This window comes from Python bivittatus, unplaced genomic scaffold (assembly GCF_059951505.1).
Source record: "Python bivittatus isolate LINGU-HERP-01145 unplaced genomic scaffold, Pbiv_v1 ctg000220_np1212, whole genome shotgun sequence".
NCBI classification, from domain to species: Eukaryota; Metazoa; Chordata; class Lepidosauria; order Squamata; family Pythonidae; genus Python; species Python bivittatus.
Genome location: NW_028277048.1, coordinates 36,388,867 through 36,406,331, shown reverse-complemented (window position 1 = coordinate 36,406,331; position 17,465 = coordinate 36,388,867). Strand labels below are relative to the sequence as shown.

The 17,465-nt window shown below is 37.5% G+C and overlaps 1 protein-coding gene across 3 annotated transcripts in view; it reads left to right on the top strand.

Moving 5' to 3' along the window:
* The first annotated feature begins 503 nt into the window (after positions 1-503).
* Positions 504-17,465, top strand: part of SLC39A11 (solute carrier family 39 member 11) — a 385,119-nt gene continuing 368,157 nt past the window's right edge. For 2 of the 3 annotated variants that reach the window (XM_088138335.1, XM_088138334.1), the window contains exons 1-4: positions 504-542; positions 630-769; positions 2,422-2,554; positions 5,250-5,288. In XM_088138335.1, coding sequence (XP_087994461.1) covers positions 2,447-2,554; positions 5,250-5,288 — 147 coding nt within the window. In that variant the 5' untranslated portion in view covers positions 504-542; positions 630-769; positions 2,422-2,446. The remainder of the gene's footprint in view (positions 543-629; positions 770-2,421; positions 2,555-5,249; positions 5,289-17,465) is intronic. The other variant, XM_088138333.1, reaches the window with a different exon arrangement.

Sequence of the window (17,465 nt, the reverse complement as noted above, 5' to 3'; positions counted from 1 at the left end):
AAAAGTTCTTACCTTATGGCACCTTCAAGCCATCAAATTTATTATGACAAGCTTAAATGGACTCTATTTTTATCATTTCGTCAGCCTTTCTACCCATATAGCATTCACAACAGTCAATGATCAAAAATAAAATATAAATTGGGTAAAATCAAATAAAAATAATTAAAACCATTATTACTCCTATGCAAGAAAGGGTTGACTGAACAGCAATATCTTGATTCCCTTCCCAAAGAGAGCAAAACAGTCCTATGTAGATATGGAGAAAACATTATTTCAAGGCTAAGCAATGGGGAAACGCTCGAGAAAAAGCAGCGAGGCCATTCGCAGCAGTAACTGAGCGACAGAGTGCCAGAGAGGCTCTAGTCTAAATGAAAATAAAGTACAGTACTTGACACATTCTTGGTTGTTCATGCTCTTGGGATGTGCAAACAAGAACAGTTTTTAACAAGTCTGTCATCTATGATTTTTGTTTGTTTTGGTAGGCTCTGACAGTCGGTAGGAGTCGGAAACAACGCAGTAGTCCACGGTTCTCAAAAATAAGGGTAAACAAATTCTCTTTTTGAGCCACTCGCTTCACTTTTTTCACAAATCAATAGGCGTGTACCACAAAATTTACCCCGCTGTTCCAGGCTGCGTTGCCAATGGCTGAAGGAGAATAGTAGGTGGAGCCACGTCGGTTTGAGAGACACGTGTACAAAGGAACCAGGAAGTGACTGCCGGAATTGGAGTATCCGCTGTAGTTTGCAACGTCTGGGTGATCATACTGAGTGTATGTAGTGAATTACTTTTTTTTTTTAATAGAATGGGCTATTACTAATTTTTTTTAAAAATCCAGGAGAATACATTGAAGACAAACACCCAGGCAACCAAAATCCTTGTGGCATAATTTAGGAGTTTTTTTCTAAACATAAAAAAACCCGGGATTAGCTCTGGGAAAAAAATGATCTAAGAATTTCTCCTTGGCAATTTTACATCTTAGAATTTTCTACGGATTGATTATTTTAAAAATGGACTGCAAACAGTTGTTTCTTTAAATGTGTATTTTACGGTGTGGCAAAGAGACCATTCATTTCGGTGCCTTTTGCATTCTGGGTGGGCTATCAAATATTTGCACACAAAATGGCCTAAACAGATGGATTAAATCCAGTGTGATTAAAATTGAGGAAATCTTAATTGTTTGCAGTGGCTAAATTGGCGATGATAAGATTATTTTGGAACTTCACATAGACTGATTGAATTATGGTAACCTAGAATAGTGCCCTCCCCCACATGGGTTGCAAGTTCTCAGATGCAATCTAAGAATCTTTTGTGGCAGAAATCGATGGTAGGAGAATGTTCTGTGACTGTTTCTTCTCACTCCTGTTGCAGCTCTTCACTTGTGACATAGCTTCTTTTGTGAGAAGAACGACTCATTTGAGAGGCAAAATTCCTTTACTTTCAACTCAGCCAATGACCTCAACTAATACAAGTCAAAAACATAACCCAAAGATTAGGAACCCACCTGATGTACCTTATAAACAATTATTTATGGTTTAGTATGAACCAGGCCCCTATGCTTGTTCAATAAATCATTGTTTAAACAGCTCATGGTTTAGTGTTATGTATGAACTTGGCTAGTTGTAAGTCTTGGTTCATGAAGGATTTATATGCTTAGAAAGGATTGCAGCCACATTAAAATTTTATGAGGAATTGACAAGAATGAAAGAGGAATTCTTCTAAGGACCCTTCCCAAATGTGTTTATGGCTAAACTGTGACTTGCTCCCCTACAATATCTCCAATATTGCTCAAGTCATCCTCCATTGCAGGAATAGGTACTGTAATCTTTTGGGGTGGGAATATTTGAAATTTTGAGGGTATGTGCTCATTGCTCTTACCAAATGGCTACCATGAGGAGCCTTTCTTCACTAAATAGGTCCTAAATGGTGGGTGTGACCAGTCACAAAACAGTAATTAATCAGAAGGCAAACAGATGACATTGCTTCACCCCCCACTTCAGCTTACCTGGGAGTTTTGGTTTTTTTCCCCCGGACAGGTAGGTACACTTCCACTGGTAGCATAATTCTGTTCATCGTTTTTCTTTTCTAAAAATGTCTATAGAGCCAAAATGAATTCAGAGCCATTATTGTAAATAATGATGATACTAAGGGCTAGTGCTTTGCTCTAATTTCAGTTATTTTTACTTACAAGTATCTAATAATACATGAATGAATAAACACCAACAGGCACTCTATGCATACATGGTTGACCATAGGTAGCACGTTGACAACTCCAATAGAAACACTTTAGTAGGAGATACAAATCAGAGAACTTTCTAGCTATAGAATAATAGACAAATAGAATGTGTTTCTGAAGGGGGATAATTAATTTTGATTGGGTCAGATTTTAAGCTTTCTACCAAATGTTCCTTTCATGTTTACCAGATCATCAAACCCAGGACCATTCATTATGATACCTGGTTACAACCCAGTGTTGCAAGCGCTGCTAGGAACCTTCTTGACGTGGGGATTGACAGCTGCTGGCTCAGCACTTGTATTTATCTTTTCCAGTGGGCAGGTGGGTCCTGAACTTTTATGGTGCAAATTTTAAAAATAGAGGATGAAAAATGGCATCTTCAGCATTTTGTGTGATAAAAATGTGAGTGCAGAGTGTAAGCATGGATCTGATTATAACCATAAATACTAATTATGGCAAGTGGGAGTTATGTGATAGAGCCTGAAAAAGAAATGAGGTTGGTATTAAAATACTATATCTTTCATTAATACTCTGCAACATTTAATTGATATTAGCTAGAAATGCTAGTCTGTTATCCTGAATTTTGGTTGATGGAAATGTGTTCAGAGCAGCTTTCCCTGCTTCGTGCCCTTCAGATACACTGCTATTACAGCTCTCAGCATTCCCAACCTGCATGATGGTCCTAGATGAATATTTTAGGAATTGCAGAGGATATCAAAATGGGGAATAGTGACACACCCTGAATCTTGATGCCTTTGCTAAATTGGGACTAGATTTTTAACTCTGTATTGAATGATGTGTTAGTCTTCCACAATGGTCTGCTTTGTGTATTATGGTAAGCCATAGTGCAATTTCTTTGTGGCTTTAGTCAACCCAACTGTTGTGTGTAAACTAAGTTTTTTTTTTATAAAGTTTTTTATTTTTTACAACAAACACAAACATACATAAACAAACAAGAACATAAAAAACATAAAAACCATCTTCCATCTTAAACCATGTGTCAGCCAGTTACCAATCATTTGTGCCATCCTTTCATAGTCTTCACTCACCATTTATATAGATTCTCATATTATCTATCCAACATATATTTATATATTTATCAGTTATCAATTATTAATCATTTGTGACTAGTCTATCTATAATACCAGCTTTCATTATAAGATTTGTATCATTTTTGTCCATTGATTATATATATATATGTAGTAATTTATATCAGTTTATCGAGTTTCTATTATATAATTTCCTAATCTATTACATTACTATATCTTTTCGTCCAACCATTGATAAAACAAATCTCATATCATATAAAATTGTTTGTCTTCTTGCTCTCTAATTTCAAATGTCAATTTACTCATCTCAGCACATTCCATAATTTTCTTAATAACTTCCTCCTACATAGGTACTTTTTCATTCTTCCAATTCTTAGCAAATACAATTCTAGCCGCTGTCAAAACATTTACAATCAGATATTTCAATTCTTTACTGTATGTTTCCGGTATAATTCCCAGTAAAAATGTCTCTGGTTTAAAGTCTATATGTTGTTTTGTCATTTTTTCCAACCATGTGTGGATTTTAATCCAATATCTTTTGGCTTCTGAACATGTCCACCACATATGGTAATATGAGCCGGGTATCTGATGACACTTCCAACATTTATCGGACTTATTCTTATACATTCTCGCGATCCTCGCTGGGGGTAAATGCCACCTGTAAAACATTTTATACAAGTTTTCTTTATAAGCAGTTGACATTGTCATTTTATAGTTTTGAGACCATAGTTTTTGCCACTTCTCTAAATCAATTCCATATCCAAAATTTTCCCCCCATGCAATCATTGTTTCTTTGACCTGTTCTTCCTCCATTTTAAATTCTAGTAAATGTCCATAAAGTTTTTTAATCACCTTTTCATCAGTACCCATCAAAATTTTATCTAGAACAGTCAGCTTATCATAGATACCTTCTGCTTTAAAATCTTTATCAAATCTAGATTGTATTTGCAAATATGAAAACCAATTCATTTTTATACCTTGTTCTTCCAACGCTTGCATAGTTTTAAGTTCACCCTTTTCATTCAATATCTCAGTATATCTAACTGTTTGTTCCTTTTTATATGTTATTGGATAAGAGAAGGCTTCGATAGTGGATATCCATCGTGGAACTTTTAAATAATATTGTCTTCTTGTCTTCTCCCAGTTTAAAAACAATACCTCTCGAATATAATGCCTTCTAAAATAGCCCTGTGTTTTCGTTCCCTTATACCATAGGAAAGCATGCCAGCCCAGCAACAGGTCATGTCCCTCTAAGGTCAATAATCTATTATTTCTTAAAGTTATCCAATCCTTTACCCACATCAAATTTGTCGCCTGGTAATATAATTCCCAGTTAGGCAAGGCAAACCCACCTCTTACTCTTGCGTCTTGTAGTAGTTTAAGCTTTATTCTTGCTTTTTTACCCTGCCAAATGTATTTCAATACAATTTTATTTAAATCATCAAAGAACTCTTTCCCTAGACAAATAGGAATTGTCTGGAATAAATATAATATCCTAGGCAATATATTCATCTTAATGGTGGATATTCTCCCAATCATTGATAATTGTAGGTTCTCCCATTTTGTCAAATCTGTTGCGATCTGTCGTTTGAGTTTAACATAATTATCCTCCTTCAATGTACTACATCTTGGTGTAATATATATCCCTAGGTATTTAACCCTGTTTGTGACCTGTATTTCTAGGACTTCTTCCAGTTCTTTCTTTCGCCTTGCTAACATATTCTTTGTTAATATCTTTGTTTTATCTTTATTTATTTTTAAACCTGCTACTTTTCCATATTCTTCTATCTTTTCAATTAATTTAGATGCTGTTTCCAAGTCTGTAAGCTAAGTTTTATGGCTTAGCATAATGCATAAACCCAGCAAATTAACATTTATTCAAATAAATCATGATTCAACATCAAATGTGAAATTAGTATGATGCTATATGGTGCCTCTTCTGACCACCTGTAATCTTACATTTGCAGAGACGAATCTTGGATGGGAGTCTAGGCTTTGCTGCAGGGGTATGTAATCTATCACACCTTGATTTAATTTATAAATTAAAGGCTCTTAATTTTGCTTTGACCAATCTGACCTCCTCCATTCCCAATGCTGTTTTTCCTGTTGGCATTAGGAGTTCTAGCTGAAGTTCCATGAAGTCAATTTATACATGTATGGGAGATGGGTAGGACTTAAGAGCATGTTTCTCATCACCTGTTCTGATTAAGGCTTGTGGGATCATGCAGCTCATCAGCAATCCTTTATGGTCTTGCCCCCTCATAATTGGGTGGGGCCAAAAGTTTGGGTCCTATTTGCATTTGGGGGTTGTTGGAGGGATTTAAGGGGCAAAATGGATGTTAATGCCTTGCAAATAACACCCATTTTATCCCTTAAAACTCTTGAAGCTACCGCCTCTCAAAGGGCTCTGGCCCTTCTCCCTTTCGTTATGGATTCCTTGACATGCTGTCAGCCTTGTGAGGTAGTCCAGACAAGAAGCACACCCAGATGAACTAATTCTACTTTACTATAAGGCTTACATTAACAGAATCTGAAAGTACATTTCTCCCCCCTCATTTTTACAGCCCAAAAGCTAGGGAGGGTCCCTTCTGAAATGTTTGCCATACCCATATTCCTGCTGCAGACTCAGCTGCCTCTTATCTATCTAACCATTCTCCTTGTTGCGGCTTTTCCTTCTGCTTCCCAAGGTCATTCCCACATACCATTACACAAGCCACCCAGAATCCAGGATTGCTTGTTAGCTGACATTACTGTAATTGTACATCCTTGTCCTAGAGGCAGATGGGATGTGTGTCAGTTTCCAGTGGATGAATCTGGGTGCTGTGGATACCAAGAAAATACTACCCATGAAATGGAAATGATTTCTGAGATAAATGCTATTTTATCTGCATTTTAATTGTGTCTCTCTGATATTTTCAAAAGTAGAATTTGACTTTTAACCTCTATATCCATTATCAAAGTCACCAGTTAATATTCCATGGTAAGTGATGTAACAGTTTTGGGCAGTTCCGGGGTGGGGAGTCTCCCTTTTTTCCAGAAAAAAATGCAAAATTTACCAGAAGAAAATGGAAAAATATTAAATGCTTCTCTTATCAAGCCCAAAGTTGATGTTCTACTTTAGAACAAGAATCTATAATTGAATCAGAATATAACATTAAGAACAGGGATCTGCAATTCATTCATAACAGAATGTTGCATCTTTTTTGCTAGACTTATGAAATATAAGGCTAAATGCCCTATACAGTAATACCTTGGTTCACGAACGCTTCTGTTCACGAACAATTCGGTTCACGAACAGCACCATTCACAAAATTTTGCCTCCGCGAACTCCGCACTGGGTGACGAACACGACCCGTGCCCATTTTCCCTGCTGTGACACATGGTCGTGGCTTCCTGTGGGCGAGGGGGACTCTCCTTCCAAACAATAACCGCCTCCCCACCCGCCTTCCTGTCCTCCACACCAGAAGTCGCCTCAAGCAAGGTTAGTGTTCTCTCTCTTCGTACTGTACTGTACTTTGTTTCATATGTTTGTGGTTTAAAAAAAAAATACATATGGTTCAGAACGGATTAACTGTATTTACAGTGAACCTTATGGGAAAATTTGATTCGATTGGCGACCAAAATCGGTTGGCGACCACATTCGTAGGGGTCAGAATGGATTAACCGTATTTAAATTGAACCTTATGGAAAAATTTGATTCAGTTCGCGACCAATTCGGTTCACGACCAGAGTTGTGGAATGAATTAAGTTCGTGAACTGAGGTACCACTGTATTTTATTAAGATAAAATTTATACATATAGCCAGTTCCGGAAATGAAACTGCACAATGCTACATCTTGAGATACTTTATTTTGCAAAGTGTGAAAGAAAGGAATAAAATATGGGGGGGGGGGGGAAACGGCATTGTTGTAAACATCTGTAATCACATTTCTAGATTTATATATATGCTGGTGGGCAACAGGTGCATGTCATGCTTGTACAGACTAATGAGCTATTTTATTTATTTAAAATTTATATCTCCTATAATTATATTTAATATTTATTATCTCATCAATATTATATCATTAGAATTATAAAAAATACATGTGTGAATTGAAGTATTTCATGTTAATTCCTTAACCGTATCGGTGCATTTGCAAATTTATTATTTACCAGCAGCATTTATAACCCACTCCAGTCCCAAAGGACTATGGTCAGCACATAACATCTTAAAACTAAAAGATAAACTCAAAACCACCCTCTTTCTTTCTAATTCAGAGAAGATGGGTAGTAGAAACTATATTTCTTCGGACCATGCAAAATTAGCTATGCTAGCAGTAAGAAGATGCTGAAATGTGTGTTAGGACAATATTTTTATTAGGGATACTCTGTGATCACAAAAAAGTGGAGGATTTTTGGAATTCTAGGTAAGGGGTTAAAAAAGCAGACGTAGCTGGGGTGAGGGGGCAGACTGTGAAGAAGAGAGAGTGGTATGGTACTAAAATCCTGATGTCTGTAGGGTTCTAGTCCCAAGGGAAAATGTTGGAGGATGCTGTGGATATTCACCTTAGACTGCACCTCTTGTAATAATTGGAGGTAGAATTGGACTCATGGAATGAAGAAAAAGTGGTAAAACTCCTATTGCTTAATTTGAAAATATCAAGTCACGTTGGATCTTCTGTACTATTTTTAAAATATAACACCCATCTCCATAATTAAAATATTTTTGAAACGCTGTTTGAAGACATTTTTCACCATTTCTGCAAAGATATTATTTACTTAGACATTTTGTTTTCAAAGCCCTCAGTTCTCAATGAATCCAATCATGAAAAAAATTTAATCTGGCTCATGCTAGACTAACCTAGTTGTCATCACTGTATAGGAAACCCTTTATCTACAGTTTCACTCATAAGGAAAATAACATTTTCTGTGAAACTCCATTTAGTCTTACAATATTACAGTTGGGCATGTTAAATGTGTATCATTTGTGTTGTTTAATGTACTTGAAAATGCAAGGAATGTTGCCAGGCTGCCAACTCAGGTGATTGTTTAGGAAACATATTAATTTCTCATCCAATATTCTTCGGTCAGTAATTTAGTGCCACCCAAGTGCTCTATAAACAAAGTAGGTGGAGCCAATTTTATTGCAGAAGGTGACCATCTGCAAGTGGATCAACAAAACATATTTCCAGGCTATTCTCTTTATTTGGTTTTCATTCTCTTTTTTTTCTCCTTGAAACGTATATCTTTCTTCAAGCATATGCCATCAACAGGAAAGTATTGCAATTCTAAGTATTGCAAAAAGCATTGCAATTAAAAGCAAGAAGCTAAATATGTAAATAATTTAAATTAGTATCTGAATGCTATTATCTAGTCTCCTCTAGAGATGAAATGCTATTCCTGCAAGGTAGGGATTTACCTTCCTGGATACAGACTTTGACAAAGAGAAACAACTGTCAAAACAGTCTTTAGGCTCATTAAGCCCAGATAGCTGAGGCCATATGATGTGAGAAGTCTGTGTGTGTGTGTGTGTGTGGGGGGGGGGATATAAGTGTAAAGGGGAAAAAGTGCCAGCCTCCCAAATGTTTATGTGGAATTTCAAGAAAGAGTGCATATTTGCAGTATATATGGTTTTGTGAATCTTGCTTGTGTTATTCCACTCTTGTGTTTACTTGCTTTTCTAAATAAATGTTAGATGCTCTTTGGTGTGTCGCTATGCCCCTGGGAACATGTGATGACATCCTAGGATGCCTTTAGAAAGGAGCAATGATTAGAAAGTTCTCTCCTGGGCAAGTTTCTTGGCACTATCACATTTGGTTACTAGATGGTATCTTTCCTTTTTCTTTCTTCTTGTAGCAGATGCTTTGACAAAGCATCTTTTCAAGTTCCCTTCAAGCCTTTGCAGGTTGGTGGTGAGCAAGACAAGAACATTAATTCTAAGCCAAGGCTATCAGGGTGTATTCCTTACTCAAGATATGCCCAGCTAATCTTTTTTGTCATTTTGTGTGATGGTGTGAAGGAATCCTAGCTTAAATATTGCAAATATGTAGCCCTTTTGACAAGACTCTATACATTTGCTTCAAGAGAACATTAACTGAAAAGGCAGGGATATTTGAGGGTGGGAGCTTTAAAACTAGATCTGATTAGATGAGTGCTGCAAGAAACAATTTCTTTTAAGGCCTTGATAATAGTTCAGGTATGATTCAGTTAATAAGTCACTTGCTGAGATGATGGTCATACAAATTGAATGAATAAATAAGTATTCCTGATTGGGGAAATAGTGTGGAAGTGAAAGACTTTGAGTTGAGACACACCCTTAAGCCCTCAATCTGTTTCCCAATCTGGGAATTTTTAGAGCATGTCATGATGCTTCCACAAAGGGAGGGGTTTTTCCATCCCAAAATGGTTGCCATGGCCAATTGCAAAACAATAAGCCAAGTGGGGCATTGATCCACAAGGACATTAAGGGCAGAAAATCCAACATTGGGAACTCTGTATTTCAGTTTTCCAGCACTGTGTTCTTCTCAGTTAGGAATACCACAATATCTCTGTACCTTCGAATTGTGTTGGATGCTATCCATCTGCCCAGTCCCACCCCGTTCCTTGTATAGTGGGGAAGGCTACTGCAGAGGAATGAGGCAAAATGGACTTGACACCTTCTTACACCAGTGTTATTTTGTGCAGGTAGAGGGGACCATATTTGTGTGGTGCTCCTCACCTGTGACATATCTCCATGTGATTTTTATCAGAGCAGTAGGGGTGGGATTGCAGGAAAGCAGTTCCTACTCCAGAACAGCTAATTACTTGAACTTCCCAGCTCTCTAACATATACATGGGGCGGCCCTGTTGTTTCTCTGTCTTGCCTTGTAAACACGTTATTCAGCACCATGTACACATTTTAAAAGATGAACTAATTTATTGTATTCATTCAATTTTTGAAATGTTTGCAGGATAGTAATCTTGAGTAACACCTTGTGATAAACTACAGTAAATGTAACCAAGTGTTATTGAAAGCTAGTTTAGTGTAGTGGCTATGGTGCTGGGCTAGAGACTGAGAGACCATGAATTCTTGGTGTGAAAGCCAGCTAGGTATCAAATCAAATCAATTAAGAGTAAGCCAAGTATCATGGGCTGCTAGAGTTTCAGCTCTGGGATCAAAGAGACAAAGCAAGAGATAATCCAGCACCTGAGAGTTTAGCCACTGCAGCATTCTGGCAACATACACGTTGTGAAAAGCCTCCTTGTGATGCTTGCTTTTCTCAAAATCTGTTTAAATAAGATATTTTCTTGTGGAACTGTCTCTGCTATGACGCCTTGTCAACATATTGGGGAAAAGGAACCCAAGACCCAATCCTGGAAGAGATTTCTTAAGTTCAACAGTTCAGCATACTTCAACAGTTAAACTATTGTGTATCACCTTAATTTTTTTAGTTGGTTTTTCTGAGTTTTCCATCGAGGTTAAGAACTTCCATTTTAATACTTTCCTTTTTTTCTCATATACCAAAAGAGTGCTATTCAGATGCAAGAACTATATGCTGCCAGGTTTGACAAACAGTCATAGTGGCACCCCTTTGAAAAACGTGTTCTTGTTTTGTTTGTTTGGGAATTGTGATACCATTGAAGCAATGTTGATTCCATTGCTGAGAAATGCATGAAAATAACTGAATCAAAACAATCTCAAAAGTGAATTCCGAATTATGCGTTCAGAGAGTAACACTTTTCATGAACCTAAAATATTTATCCTGCCAACCTTAACACATAAATCAACTCTGAATTTAATAGTTTAAATTTGAAAAGTAATTTTTGATACTGTATCCTCTATTTTCAATTATCAGGCATCAATATTGTTGCTTTTGAAGTCAAAATGGTATCCAGAGAGATTCCAACAGGCTTAAGGAAATCCCCAGATTTACAAAAGAAGTAAATATCTTCTAAGAAAAATCAAAGGAAAACAGACCCAGAAGCAACTTATTTATTTATTGTATTTATATGGCTGCCCATCTCTAGCTTGTGATTCTGGTTGGCTCACAATACAAAACATTAAAAACAAGAAACAATTAAAACATGATTGCAACAAAGCTGAGGCCCTTAAAATGATAATCTAATCAAATCATACATGGTAGACTCTACTAACAACCTGAGTCCAGTGCCTGAGGAAAAGGCCAAGTCTTCAAAGCTTTCTGGAAGACTCACAAGATTGAGGGTGTCCAGGTCTGTTATGCTATTTCATAGAACAAGCTCCATAACTTGATGATGATTGAGTGACTACAGAGGTCACAGAAATATCACTAATGTAGCTACAACTGCTCCAAAAGGAGGCCTAGAACTGAAACCATATTCTGATGCCTGGATTTGAACGGAGTTTTGAATTTGGCAATGGTGAGTATCCAGCAATTATATGCACACACACTAAGAAAAGGCAAAACAGTCTTTTAACACACACTCATACATGGGAAGCAGGGGAGACACAAGCCCACAAGAACCAGAGTACAAATTATTTCTTTTGGAGAGGTTTGCAACCCCACTTTCCCCAAACTCCACAGTAATCGCTTGAAGTTAAAAATTAAAATGCAAGTTAAAAGAATAAGCCATACAAGCACAATTGTAGAGGTCATAACTAGCGAAATGAGAGCTATGTTCATGGCCGAAAAAGACTGGCTTGGAGTCATAGAGGTCAAACAGTGGGTTTATGAATCAGACTGGGACCCATTAGCTCTTTTGACTTAGAATTGCTATGAGGAGGCTAGTTTGAAGTACACTGGGATGCAGCAGCCACAGGAGGGCTTAGAAAAAAGTAAGGAGACATTACTGAAGGAGACAGACTAGAGACATCATGAAGGTTTATTCTCTTGCTGTCTTTGAGAGAGAAAAAAAATCAGGATTGGAAAGAAGAAACGAGAGAGAATGAATTAGAAATTATAAGAGTAAAAGGTACTGTCTGCACAGTGCTTCTAACACAGGGCATGTACTTCTAAACCCAATTTTGCAGCTCAGGAGCCCCCTGAAACCATAAGTGCCAAAATGTGATGCAGTTTCTTGCTATTTTGAGGCAAGAAATTGAATACAGTATCATTATCCTTAAAAACACAGCTTTAAATGCTGCATGAACACCGTAGGCAAAAAATTGGAAACGGCAATTCCACCTATGTGCATGATACTATTCTATCCACTGCAGTCTTTGGTTCCTCCACAATATTAAGCATGGTCCATGGCCACCAGAAAGTTGCCCATTCCTGTTCTAAAGGCTTGGCAATTCCAGAGTCTTCAATTCCAGTTATACATAACCACAAAAAATCCATGGCAAAGAAAAATTGGCAAAGTTTGGGATACCTTGCTTGTGAAATTGCTCTGTCACACTCCTGATCCTCACTTTTGAGCAGCAGTCTTCTGTTTTTGTTTTACACCTTTATTCTCTCCTGAGAAGAGGATGATGGGGCAAAGCAGTGATGTAGGTGGTATTTGGCAACAGGGTAAGGCCTACTTCAAGAGTCTGTGGGCTGAAATGGACCAGTCTCAGGCTGGATGAATTTCCCCATTCCTGCTCTAAGTGTCTTAGAAATCCAGAGAGAACATCAAATTATACTTTAGGGTTCATGTATGCATTTGTAAGCTAGGTTGATCCAGCATAGGCCTTTTTGCCGCCTTTACTAGCCTAGGAAAGTTGTTAGTCTAGAAGCTAAATGCAACATTAATAGCATGGATTTGGAGTATAGCTAAATCTGATTTTCACTGTCTGGTCCCAATCTGCAGAAGAGCCATCTTGGGTCCTTCCACAGATGAAGTATTTCTGCTTTTATTTGGTTTGTGCCTGGTCCTAGGGGCAGTAATGTGGCCCAAGTTGCTAACTTGCGAATGTTGCTGTACTACTTTATAGCCCACTCATTTCTCTTAAAATAAATTTTCAAAATTATATAATGCTGTATATTTTGCCTTTGTAGAAAATGTTTTTCATAGCTATCTTTTGTAAAATGAGACTTAAACTCTTGAAACAAGCATGATTAATGAAGATCTAAAACCAATGCAATATACTGCCGTAGTCAAGTCTTAGACTAGAATCAGATAGACCCAGATTTAAATCTGTTCTCAGCTATAGAAGCTCGTTGGATAACTTGGGCTTAGCCACTAATTCTCAGTCCAATTTATCTTATGGGATAGCTTTTGTCAGAAAAATCAGAAGAGAGAATACTATGTGTGGTGTTTTAAATTCCTGGAAGTAAGGCACAATGTAATCTACTGTAATAGATAAATACATACTGTATGTTGTACTAAAAATTAATTACACAAAAAAGAAGAAAGATGAGAACTAATAGTAAGGACTCCTTTTCTGGATTTCAGTGAGTGACATTAGTGTATGCTTGCGTGATAAAGAAATTGGACACAAAATGAGATATAAAGCCATGTTAATTCAGAGTATGTGTGATACTGAACAATTAGAAAGGAGAATAGAGAATCTGACTCTGGGGACTGATGGGGAAAAGACAGAAGTAAATACGAGGAATTTCAAGAGAGTATATTAGATAACAGTTGCTAGTTTTTATCAGAAAATATTGAAAGAACTAGGAGGAGTTATATACAATATCTAACTTGTAAGGCAAAAAATGAGTACCTTTATCTGGGTCACTGTGCTCTGTGACCCCAAGCAAATCTATTGATGTGTTACTACTATTGATGTGCTACTCATTACCCAAGTTACATTTGCTAGCCTTATTCACAACCTTCAGTGAACTTTTGAGGGAATTCTGCATTCTATAACAACAAGTTTCATAACAGAGCAAAAATATGTAATGATATTGTCTACATTATTGTTACTTAAAATATTACCCTTTTGCTTCCAGGTCTCCTTTTTATTTTCTTAGAATTCTTTTGACATATATGCAGAATTCAGCAATATTCTTGGAAATGAAGACTGCATCTGAGGCTAGTGCTTTGTTTTGTAGCATGCTAGCACACAGTTAATCTTTTAGAATTAAGGAATCTTTTAAAAACTGAGTAGGTACCAAGGGGGGTGTTAGCAGACACATTGATGCCTGGAGGCATCACATTTTGGTTCCATGGGTCACACACATAGTGTGCAGAAACAAAGATGGTAACAGTTTTGAATAGATAATAGGGTAAATAACCAACAATGGTAGTTGCAGTGACCGTATTCCTAACATAATAGATCTAGTTTAATATTAGTTTAGTATTTAGTATTATTAATTAATACTGAAATCAATATTCTCCAAATCATATGAGTTGTAAATACAGTTGTGCAATCTAATGAAAAATTTAAAAACCCGTTATTAGGGGTTTTTAAACATTGGATATTGACTTTGAAGTTCTCCAGAATTCTGCATCAGATGAGAGGGTATACAGAGCTGATAAAGCCCACACTCAACCCACTCTTGCAACAGAAATGGTTGGGTTTGGTTCATTTTGCCAATGTAATAAAGAAATAAATAACAAACACATGCTTGGACACAGGAACTAGATCCTTAGAAGTCTAGATCTAGTTCTTCTTTAGGCTTTGGCTAAAATTTGTGTTTGTACTGACCTATTTGGCCCTTTTAATTCTAAAGAAATGTAAGTCTGCATAGAAGAGAATTCTGGAGGAAAAATCTAGTTCTCCTGTTTCTTTCTCGGATTTGTATTGTGTTGGGATTTGAAAGTGCTCCCTGATTTATTTGGGACAAAGGGATAGGAATTCAATTTTCAACCATTTGTATTCAGCCTTAAAATATCGTCAGACTTTTATGCTAGCTTGATTTAATGCTCTTCCCACAGTGCTAATGGTGGGTGAGCATAAAGATAGAACAATACAAGCTGTTCATGGGAGGCTGATAAGGTGGGGGAAGCAGGTACGTCCAGTCTGTTTTATAACAGTATTTATAGGACATTGAATATCTTATTTCTTATTCAGACCAATGTTTGGGCATCTCTAACAGCATAATAAAGTTTCTGCCATTACTTGCTTCTGCATTGCCTGCTAGTTAGCAGATTTTAAGGTGCAAGCAAATCTTCATGTCTCCTTTCCAGACTATATATTGGTTTATTCTGTATGCTTATTGTATATTGGTCCTTTGACTGTAGAAACAATCTAAACCAATATGAAATTTTAATTAGGTTGAAACAAATGTTTCTATATAAAAAAGCAGGGTAGATGAAAATTCTAACTTCCACCAATTTCAGCCATTAAGCTGCTGCTACTCATTGCAAACTCACATTAGTTTAATTGGAAATAATACAATTGAATGTAATTTCAGTAGCACCTTCAAAAGAGAAAAACAAAGCAGAACAGTGGCTCTCTTCCTCCAGGGTCATGTCCAGGCAGGAAGGGATGGTGGTGAGGAGGATGATCTCTAGGGCTCTCTGTTGTAGAGTGCCAAAGAACTCACCCCTCTTGTTTAGCATCTACGTGAAGTCACTGAGGGAGTCCACCCAGTGGCATGGGTTCAGGTATCATAAGTATGCTGATAATTTCCAACTGTATATCTAGATCCTGGGCTGAACAAGAGAGGTGCTTCTAGACGCTGTCCTGGTACATGAACACTGTGAAGGTCTGGATGGGGGGGAACATACTCAGGCTCTATCCTAGGAAGATGAAGTGACTCTGGGATGGGAACCCAGCTGAGGACAGTGATAGTCTACCTTTGATTCTGGATGGGGTCATGAAAGGAAGAGGATCTAAGAGCATAGCATGGTACACATGAATTCCTGAGCCATCTCTAGAAGCACACCATGTTTAGATGGAATTTTCCCAAAGTTTGACCAAAAAAAAAAAAAAAAGATGCATCCTAGGGCTTGAGAGTTACAAATACTAGTAGTGACTGCATTTAAGCAGCAGCAGACATTTACATCCCTTTGGGACACTTAAACTTCTGCTGACATTCTGGATAGTGTTTAGACAAGTCCATTGTAAATGTTGATAATTTTTGTATTCACATACAATACAATCTGTTTACTAGTAGAATGTCTGACTACTAGCTGCTGTACTACAGTCTGGGTCAGTTGTTGCTCAGTAAGAAGCGCACCCCAAAAAGTCATTTTGGAAGTTGTAATACAGGGCTTGGGGAGAGCTTTTTGCCCCATTTGTAGGAACCTTTCTATCACCCTACCTTGAGCTACATGAAATCTGAGATCTCTTATATATTTCACAGGCAACCTGATTAACAAACTTGTTACCTAATCTGTGAGTCAGTTTCTGATCTGTTATATATTCCCTGTTTTTATAAAAAAACAAAAAAAACTGCCTGCCTTGATTTTTCCTTGATATTTATATAAATATCATGCCCTGAGTTCATTGTTGTTGTTATTATTACCCTGTTTTTTGCTTATATAAGCACTCAAGGTAGCTTACAATAATAGAACAAAATTTAAAACCAATAAAGTAAAAAATAAAATTCAAATCTAAATAATTAAAACCTGATTAACTTAAGACCTTGTGAAAGAAGTGCATGTTTTACTATTTTTGTAAATATCGCATAGGGACAGCATTCTTCAGCTGGGAGTCACTTAGGAGAAGGCCCTTTCCCACATATCAGGTAGCCAAACTTCGGAGAGTTGAAACTGTCTAGGTTCATAGCAGAAAAGATGGTCCCTCAAATAGACAGGCTTTAAGCCGCCTAGCTTCAGGTCTCAAATGTTGTTCTTTCCTGCCTCCTTCCATGCCCACACTTCTTCTTCCCCCCCGCCCCAAATCCTCTTAGATCCTTGCCTATCTCCATTCGTCATAGTCTTCTCCAACTCTGCCCAGTTTGCTGCCCACCCACTTTCCCTTTGCCAGTTCCATCCCCCAGCTGGGATCAGTCTTCATCTGCTCTTGCTGCTTGTCAATCTAGGAATCAGCTTTCCCTGTCCAAAGATTCAGTTCTCCTCCTTCCTTCCTTGCTTCACAGGCCAAAACCCAGAGCCTCCCACAAAGCTGCAGCCCTCCACTCTTTCCAGTCCCCCCCACCCAAGTCCTACCCTTGGATGCAATATTCTTCCTTTCATGCCTCCCACACAGGATTCATAATACATTGTTTCTTGCCAGGTACAGGCAAGAAAGGGGACTGGGTTCAGAAGGAGCCCACTGGAGAATGAATGTGCATATGACTATGTACATGCATGTTGTATATGTTTGTGGATGTTAAAACATTGGGCTTTGATCAGGGAGACTCAGGTTCAAATCCCCATTTAGCAATGGAGATCATTTGGTGACTTTATGCTAATCGTATTTTTCAACC